The following is a 10000-nucleotide window of genomic DNA, read 5'->3' on the forward strand; positions in this document are numbered from 1 at the left end:
CTTCCTTTTCCCCTCTCTCTCTCTTCAGCCTCACCTTCTTTCTCCCTCTTTACTCAGTAATCTTTATGTTGTCTTCATCCAGAATGAGGATGTGTCGATCCAATGATCAAACAGAGGATTCATTTGTATGTATTAGTTTGGGGCGGCAGGAAAGTCAAGAAGTCTAGTGGGTGTTCCAAGCCAAAAGGTTCCGGGTTCGTTCCCCATGGTCTGCATCCTGCCCTACAAGATGACACACTGACCCCTGTAATGCTTGCATGTGACTGACAGTTCCTGGCCTCCAATCATGTAGCTGTTTACATTTCCCAACCGAGCACCACAACACATCAGAGGACGTGTCACATGGGATGAAGATAAAACAGCAAAGGCCTTTAAGTGAGTGACCTACATTTTCTTGATGTGCGAGAGGCCCTTGAAGACTCCGGTGGCCTCCAGCACTGACAGGTCGTTGTTGTTCAGTCGCCTGGGGGAGGGGGAGGGGAGGGGAGGGGAGGAGAGGAGGGGGGAGGGAGGGGGGGGGGGGGGGGAGGAGAGGAGGGATGTGGAGAAAAGGAGCGGGAAGGACCAATCAATAGGAGGAGAGCAGGAGTGGGAAGGATGTTGTTAGCGACAGAAGTGGTTTGGAAGGAGTTTGCTTGTCCACTGGGCCGTGTGACACACAGCCATGCACATCATGTTCACTTGCTGTGTGTGTCTGTGTGTGTGTGTGTGTGTGTGTGTGTGTGTGTGTGTGTGTGTGTGTGTGTGTGTGTGTGTGTGTGTGTGTGTGTGTGCATGTGTGTGCGCGTGCATATGTCTCACAGCTCCTCGGTGGTGGGAGGGAGGTGTTGGGGGAACTTGGTGAGTCTCAGGTTGGAGCAGTCGACCACGTTAGCCTCGCAGCGGCACTTGGCGGGACACACCGGTCGGCTGTTACACTCGAAGTTCAGACGCCTGTCCTCCGTACCTGGATGACATAGGAACTGTGAGCTTCGAGGAACACCTCAGTCCAGAGAAATTGTCAAGATATGTGTGTATTTATATGTGGACTGAAACATAATTCAGTTGAACAACAATCAAACTGAGCTAACGATTTCTAACCAATAACTCACTTCTAGGTGTTAAATCAGATCTAACTGTTAATTCACTGCAGAACAGTTAGCTCAGTGCTAGCTCGGTGCACTGCCAACTGTGAGCTCTCCACTAACTGTTCCCTGCGCTAATTGTGGCTGTTTGGCTAATTAGGATGTCCACAGTCAATCTGCTTTTGATTTAGCAAAACAATTAACTCCTCTAATTGTTTTGCTAATGTGGCTGCGCACTGTTGATCCACTTCCACTAGCAATAGCGGTTGAAATTAGACTTAATGGGGTTTCTCTCAATTATAATGTGCAGCGCTTCAAAGATTTCTCTTTAAAATCAGAAAAAAAGGTAGCTTTCTACTCTGGAACTGTGCCAAGATCGTCCTTGCCTCTGTCTTTCTCTTATAGACAAATAGCTAGACATTTCCCATGTATTTTAGACTGACTTTAGTGTAGTTCCTTTGTCAGTTAATTCATGTTACATTTCCAAATGAAAATACACATACTACTAATAATACTTTTCTAAAACACTGTAGGACCGATGGTAATCAATATTGAATATGTCATAACACATAATACAGAGTTCATCTAATATCAATATTTCCATTACATGTAGCCCAGGCTTTCTCTGTCTCTCTTGCTCGCTCTCTCACTCACCTGGGATGTGGTACTGCTCTTTGGCTGTTAGGGAAATAAAGAAAGATGTAAACAAATCAGTCATCCTGCTTTAAAGAACAAAACCCACAAAAACACACACAGACATTTGCATATACAGACACACACATACACCCAAATACACTCTGAAACACATAGTAGACGAAGAATGGTGAGTGAGGAGAGTAGAGGTGGATGGAGAGGCTGCTCTGATGCAGCCATGCGTCGCTGCATGGTGTGATCTGTCAGTCTGCTTTATGACAACCCAGGTAGGAACATCATCGTCATCATCACCATTGAGTTACAGTCAATGGAGTGGTCTGGTCTCTCACACGCTTTATGCCAGCTGGGGGGCTACCCGGCCCCATGATCACGTTTACACGCCTTTTACTGAAATCTCTTGCAGTTCAAAAGAAAATGAAAAGATCTTGTGTATTGAGACGGACAGCAATAGAAAGACAGACCACAGATTAAGAGAAAGTTAAAGCTAGAGAGAGAGAGACAGAGAGACCAACAGATAGAAAAGGGAGACATAGAGCTAGAGAGACATAAACCGAGAGTAACATAGAGCCACAGGGACACAGAGCCATAGCGACAGACCGGAGCAGCGGAACTTCTTGCTCTTGATCTGGCTGATGCGTTTGTTGGCGAGGCGTTGGGGGCTGGCGCAGCGCGCACCGCTGGTCTCTACGGGGTTGGAGCGCAGGAAATCGGCCAGCCAGCGCAGGCTGCAGTCACACACAAAGGGGTTCTGGGCCAGGTGGCTGAGGAGGACACAACCACACGCAGGGTGGCTCCACATTAGCATGGAAAACGGTAGCACAGAGTCCGAAAGGAAAAGTTCTATAAAATCAATTAAGATATAGACGAGTAGTGTAATAGAAGGAATAACAATAGATGACAATTCTAATTAAAATAGATCAGAATAGAATGGGTTGAGGATGAAATATGCACAGTACATAAAATAATCATTAAAATTGTTTAAAAAGCTGTGTGAGTGTATGTGTGTGTTTATGTGTGTTTGTATGTGTGCGTGCGTGCGTTTGTGAGCCTGTGCGTGTGTGTCTATGTGTTTATGTGTGTGTGTGTGTGTGTGTGTGTGTGTGTGTGTGTGTGTGTGTGTGTGTGTATGTGTGTGTGTGTGTGTGCGTGCGTGTATGTGTGTGTGTGTGTGTGTGTGTGTGTGTGTGTGTGCGCGCGTGCACATGCGTGTGTGTGCGTGTGTGTGTGAGCATGTGCGTGCGTGTCTCACAGTGTCTGGATGTTGTGCAGGGGGCTGAAGGTGCCCTTGGCCAGGCTCTGGATCTTGTTGTCGTACAGGGACAGCAGGGCCAGGTTCTCCAGGTCCTTGAAGGCCGTGGAGCGGACGCAGTGGATCTTGTTGGCGTTGAGCAGCCTGAGGAGAGGAGGGCAGAGTGGGGGTCCGCTCGGCGTCGTTCCACCTTCAGTGCATTCTGTGCACTTCTGTCTTTTCGGTATGTTCAATTTTAGCATTTTTTTAAGAAACATGTCCACCTTAAGGTGAGGTCTTCGAGAAATGTTGCGAAAGCCAACTTTGAACTTTTAATAAATGCACCAAGATACAATGATTTTTTCAATGTATTCTATTCCCAGAATACATTTCTTTTATTTTGTACATCTTCTCTTTGCAACGCTTTTATTTTCAAGGAGCCAGCCCATCTGTTACAGTAACAGCAAACAAGCACAATGACGTCAGCAAATAGTGCCAGCAAGGGAAGACGCTGAGAGCCTTAATGACTGTGGGTGTAGTTGCACACACACTCCCACACACACATAAGTAAATGATGTTGTGTTGTTGGACATGCGTGTTCAGTGTATCTGTGTGTGTGTGTGTGTGGGCGGGACTTACAGCAGCTCCAGAGAGGCTAGACCATCAAATACGCCCTGGGGAAGTTCTGTGATCTTGTTCCCATAAAGCACTCTAAAAAATAGGAGGGGAGGGGGGGAGAAAGGAGAGCATGGTGGAGGAGGGGAGGGGGGGGTGTGGAGAGTAGAGGAGGAGGAGTGGAGAGGACAGGAGCAAAGGAAGAGGAGAGAGGGAGGAGGAGATGGGAAGGAGAGGAGGAGGAGAAGGAGAAGGTGGCGGGGGAAGGGGAGGAGGTGGTGGTGGTGGAGGAGGAGATTGGGATGGGGGGGGCGGAGGCGAGGGTGAGGGTGAGGATGAAGAGCAAGAGAGGAGGAAGAGGAGGAGGGAAGGATAGGATGGTTATGAAACGGAGAGGAGAAGAGGAGACGAGGAGGAGAAGGAGAGGCGGAGGGGTAGAGAGGAGAGGAATATGATAGAGCACTATAATAACAACACACTGACAATTCCAGTATATGCATTAAATAACAAGCGTGCATGATTTATAGGACCACACACACACACACACACACACACACACACACACACACACACACACACATTGTATATACCCCCTGCCAGGAGACAGCCCTCTCACACACACAAGCTAACATATTATAGAGTATACATAATACACTTCAGTGTTAACACTTCAGTGACACACAGCCCTCCCATGGTGGACATAACAACAAGTCACACGATATTGAAAGAGTTTAAATATTCATGACTACAAACAGAATTGCATTACATAGTGTGTTCATAAATGCACACACACACATTAACATACGCACAGAAACAGTATTACTCACAGTGAGTTGAGCACTCGAAGGCCATGAAACGCATCGGGAGCGATCTCAGATATCTGGTTATTACTCAGGTCTCTGGATCACACACACACACACACACACACACACACACACACACATACATACACACACATACACATACACACACACACAAACACCCACATATGCTTTTAATTGTTAGGATAAATGTTAACTGACAGAACTGGTGCAGGACAGGCCCAGTATCAGCTGTAACCTTTAAAATGACTTGACCTGATTCTCAAAATTATGCTGGGGATGCTGTGTGGCCCCCCTAGAGAAGTATTGATCCATAAATCAACCCCATCAACATCGACACAGGATCCTGACATTACGCTCATTAAGCGTGTTTGGTTGATTGGCCGCGTGTGAGTGCGAGTGCGTGTGTGTCTGTGTGTGTGTGTGTGTATGTTTGTCTCACATCCTCCTCAGTTTCTTGTAGGAGCTGAAGGCTCCTGGTGGGACAGACTTGATGCCATTCTGCTCCAGACGACTGGACAGAGAGAGAGAGAGAGAGAGAAAGAGGGATGAAAGACAGGGATAGAGAGAGATAGAGAGGGATGAAAGACAAAAACTTTAAATGCTGCCACTGAGAATAACTGCAGCCTCTAGATCAATTTTGACATTTACACTCAAATTCAAAAAGCTTTATTGACATGGTAAATATAAACGTTTCAACAATAAAGTTGAGCACTCCCAGGAATGATCTACACTTTACCACACACACAAACACACACACACACGCACACACACGCATACCGTTTCTTTCCATTGAGACAGACTCATATCTAACTCACTGCATTTACCTCTGTTCTGCTGTGTAAACAATATATTTACTACATAAGCGCTAAAAATAGTTATGCTATCGACTAGGCTTGTTTCTACGTCCCCCGCATTGTAACCCTATTCCTCTCAGTCCATTGGGATCCATTATGGATCCACTATGGATCCGATATGGAGACTCACACATTCACACATGTCTATCATTTCACATTATGAAGCATTAAAATGACTACGGTACACTGCTAACCCTGCAAAAACATGCTAGGATATGAGATGATGACGCTACATCACAAACAAACAGGTCACCAGGATCAACAGCAGCGAAAGAGATCTACATCTGTAGAGCAGGGCTCTCAAGTTTTGAACTGAGTTCAGAGTGAACCCCCGAAAAACTCCCGAAAAACTCCCGAAAACCCCCCGAAAAACCCCTGAAATACTCCCGAAAAAAACCCTGAAAAACTAGTCTAAGTCTAACTTTAGTCTAGTCTAACTTTAGTCTAGTCTAAAGTTTTAGTCTAACTTTGCACCCTGACCCCACTAGTTTTAGAATGCCACTGAATAACGTTGTGATTTTATTTACTTTTCCCCCCCGTCCAGAACTTGAGGAAGCCGGTCTGGTCGGCACCACACCCAAACCCCCCTGCCGCCCCGGGACCACCGAAGAAGAGGCAGAGGACCAGCCACTACCACGACTACAAGAAGAAGAACCACCACCGGCAGCAGGAGAACGCCAACACCCGCCCCTCCTCCGCCAGGGTACCCACGCCCGGCTCCAGCTCCACCCCCACCCGCTTCGGCGAGGCCGGCCCGGACCAGACCATGCCCCGCCGGCCGGCCGTCGTCTTCAAGACTTTGGGCTGTGTTCCGATATCCATACTATCCGCACTCACTATGCTTAGTTTGAGTAGGTAGGGCGTTCCAATTCAGATCGGGAAAAAAGAAGTGTACCTAAAGGACCCGGATGGTGTACTCAAAACGGTCAAACCGCGAAGTGTGGATCGATGCACAGTTTTCGTGCTCAACAGCAGCCATCTTAGCTACGTAGTGGAAAAGGCGGCGCTGGGCTGAGACAACATCTGCACATTTTCCACATAGCCTGCATTAATTGAGTTATTTTGTAGCTTTTATAGCTTTTATAGCTACTATGCGTAAAGAGTTCACTGTTCAAAGCGGGATGTTTATTGCGGGGTAGGAGCCACGGCAGCAGTCGCGATCGTAATTTCCGGGTAGTGCACCATGGAGTATTCGATTTGGAACGACACTGACATCTGAAAATCAGCGCACAGTCAGTGCGGATAGTGTACTACATGCAAGCAGGGCTCTCAAGTTTTGAACTGAGTTCAGAGTGAGATTTTGTTGGCGGCGGTGGAAGCCGGTGGGGGGGGGTATATTAACATGTGACTGCATACAAATGTGTCCACAGACATGGTGACTAATGTATGATAGTAAGAATTATTGGCCCTTAACATTAATATTCAGAAACAACACTGCCTCAAAAGGAACGCAACACCAGTAGAGGCATATACTTTTCCCATAACTTTTAAACGTTGCAAACGTGCAAAAACATAATTATATATTTATGTGGCATTCAGTCCAATGCTTAAAATATATCTGTGGCATTCAGTAGGCCAATGCTGTGGTAAAGTGTGTAAAGTATGACCAAGTGTTTCTTTCTGTTCAATAGATACAACTTCATCAATCCCCTGTAGGAGAAATTTGTTAATGTTTGTCCCTATAAAACAATAATGGTAAAAAAATAAATACAAAACATGACGGTAACTAAGTAAGTCAAACTGTCCAATCTGAAGGCTCTACTTAACCACTCCCCCTACTCACTTTCACCAATGCAAAGCGAACAGAACTGAGTAGGGGAGGGCATAGCCTAACTAGTTTGTGAACGACCCAGAGAAACGCAACGCAAATTCAATGTGAACGTGTATGAGGCTTTAATAAAATCCCGGACGATTTTGAAATTCCGCCGCACATTTTTAAAAAAGTGTCTCAAAAAGAGGGCATGTCCGGGCAAAAGAGGATGTCTGGTTACCCTACGTACGGGAAACCCATTTGATTCCTACCAGTTCCACTGTTAAATAGCGGCGCAAATTGGTGGGCGCTATCCTGGTAATTTCTCTGCATGAGAAATATGAAGTGTGGCGTGTGAGCATGTGAATGGGTTCAATTGCGTGTGTCTCACGCCGAATGCGTGAGACTTGAGAGCCCTGGTAGAGCCACTGCTCAGGTCAAAGGTCAACTATAGATACATGGCATAGAGTGGTTCTCTAAGCCATATGATGGGAATAAAAAAAAAGGATTTGAGCTTCCAGCGATTTCATACAAACAGTTACAAGTTTGCTACAAGCTACAAGTTTGTATGAAATCACTGTATGTACGTGTGTGTGTGTGTGTGTGTGTGTGTGTGTGTGTGTGTGTGTGTGTGTCTGTGTGTCTTTGTGTGTCAGAAGTCAGGGGACCTCTATCGATCATAGAAACTAACACACTATAACACACTTAAAACGTATTGAAACAGCAATCAATAAGTTCGAATACACTATTAAAACAGTAGTCACACACTATTAAAACAGTACAAACACAGTAGAACAGCCAATCTCAGACATACCGTGGAATATTTTATACTTCAGTAATATTAATTTAAATAAGGAATCAGGGATCCCTCTCTGCCAGTGCCAGTTATTTGGCAGGGAGGTTCGGTTACAGAAGAAATACTAGGATAATACTAAGGATAATAGCTAAAGATAAAATAGGGGAGAAGATATAGAATAAAAGATATATCAATCAAATACATATATCAGGGCTGTCAAATGAACACGTTCATTTTGATTAATTAATCACAGAAAAAATAATGTGTTAAAAAATTAACGCAGATACATTTTTTTGTTTTTGTTTTTGTTTTTTGGGTTGTTTTTTTTGCTGCATACAGTATTCAAGAGAAAGTGTTAAAGTCAAAAGTATTGTATATTTTTTGCCTGAAATCCATTGCATCTTGAGTGAGATGGAAATGTTAAATTGTTAACTTTAAAGTCTATTGTGTCTATTATTCATTGAATCACTCATCTGCCATAATTTATTTTAATTAAATTATTTTGAAAAATGTAAGCATGCGATTAATTTAGACTTATAAATCACAGAGCCTGTAATTAATTAGATTTTTTTTTAATCGCTTGACAGCCCTAATAAGAAATAAGAGATTCCGATACTGTTACATATATATATTATATATATATATATGTATATATATATATATATATATATTATATATATATATATATGTGTGTGTGTGTGTGTAAAACAGTATCAGAATCTCTTATTTCTTAAAAAGTAACTGAATACTTCTTCAATTTTAGAGGCCAGATTTCTCACCTCAATATGTGATATTTATAATGATACGCTTCATGTGATTCTCGTTAAAGTCACGTTTAAATTATCTTCTATAAGTTATGTATGCCAAACTCAATTATCCCTGTCTTTCTGATTCCAATCTCTGCAATCCCAAAAATCTGTAAATGCTAATGAGTATAATAGTGCTGGTATTCATGTTGTGGGGCTGGGGAGTGGTGGTGGGAGTGTGGAAGGGGCTTACATCTCAGTCATGGCCTCGGGGAGGTGGGCGGGGATAGCGGTTAGGCCCCGCCCCCGGCAGTCCACAATGTTGTTGCTGCAGGAGCACATGGGAGGACAGGAGCCAGATGCTAAGCTGCAGGGCTGCACGAAGGCACTGCCGCTGTGACCTACACATGCACACACAAATACGCATACACACATACATACATGCATACACATGCACACCCATACAGGGACACACATACAGAAACACACACACAAGGACACACACATACAGAAAGAAACACAAACAAATACATACACACACAAACGCACATACACACACACACACAGGGACACATGTACACATATACAAGCACATACACACAGGGATACACACACACACACACACACACATACATATATACACACCAGGACACACAAGAGTTCAAGTTCAAGTCTTTTAGTGTCAGTTACAACTAGCCATGTGTAATAGAAAAGAACACACCACAAAGTGTGCATCAATTCTGTCTTGTTTGTACAGTTTGATTATTTCTTAGTACTTTATTCTTGGTGAATAATGAAATGTGTTGTTGTAGTTTTCTTTTCAATTACTTTGAACACATACGTCTGATTCATGCCAATAAAGCAGATCAATTTAAAATTGAATTAACTGAGCAAGCAAGTGAGAGAAAGAGCGAGCGACAGTGTGAGCGAGTGTGTACCAGACCTGTGCAGGCCAGATCCTTCTTGTTGAGCTCGGCGAGGTTGAGCCCCCGCAGGTTGGGAGGGGAAGTGCACTGCGTGTAGAGACCCAGGGAGGGCCGCTGTCTGAGCCAGGGGGCCAGCCAGGCAAGGTGGCAGTCACACCGCAGCGTGTTGGAGTGGAGACGGCTGGGACAGACACAAGACAGGGTAGGAGAGACGCGATACACAGGGCAGGGGAGACACGGTGGGGAGAGGGAAGAGAAGGGAGAGACCCAGGGAGGAGAGATACAGAGGAAGGAGAGACGCGAGACACAGGGGAGGGGATACACGGTGGGTAGAGGGACAAGACACAGGGAGGAGAGATACATGGAGGAGAGGGAGGAGAGACCCACACAGACTTGACTTAGAGGATAGAATGAGGTCATCCTGCACTGGTCATGTTTGTACAATACAGTTGTAACTCATACTTTGTTGTGCTCACCACAGAATTTAAGAGATATTGTTTCATACAATATGAACATTAACATAATGTCCTAACCTGTGTGTGT

The 10000-nt window shown here is 44.7% G+C and overlaps 1 protein-coding gene across 1 annotated transcript in view; it reads right to left on the reverse strand.

The window, feature by feature from the left end:
- LOC311341030 (slit homolog 1 protein-like) overlaps positions 1 to 10000 on the reverse strand; it is a gene marked incomplete at both ends in the record, with an annotated part of 43512 nt that overhangs the window by 18728 nt on the left and 14784 nt on the right. Inside the window, 10 exons of the mRNA XM_084465951.1 lie at positions 389 to 463; positions 802 to 946; positions 1719 to 1742; positions 2316 to 2479; positions 2968 to 3111; positions 3586 to 3657; positions 4389 to 4460; positions 4825 to 4896; positions 8785 to 8932; positions 9475 to 9638. Coding sequence (XP_084322077.1) covers positions 389 to 463; positions 802 to 946; positions 1719 to 1742; positions 2316 to 2479; positions 2968 to 3111; positions 3586 to 3657; positions 4389 to 4460; positions 4825 to 4896; positions 8785 to 8932; positions 9475 to 9638 — 1080 coding nt within the window. The remainder of the gene's footprint in view (positions 1 to 388; positions 464 to 801; positions 947 to 1718; positions 1743 to 2315; positions 2480 to 2967; positions 3112 to 3585; positions 3658 to 4388; positions 4461 to 4824; positions 4897 to 8784; positions 8933 to 9474; positions 9639 to 10000) is intronic.

Source organism: Micromesistius poutassou (assembly GCF_964030765.1).
Source record: "Micromesistius poutassou genome assembly, chromosome: 3".
Lineage (NCBI taxonomy): Eukaryota > Metazoa > Chordata > Actinopteri > Gadiformes > Gadidae > Micromesistius > Micromesistius poutassou.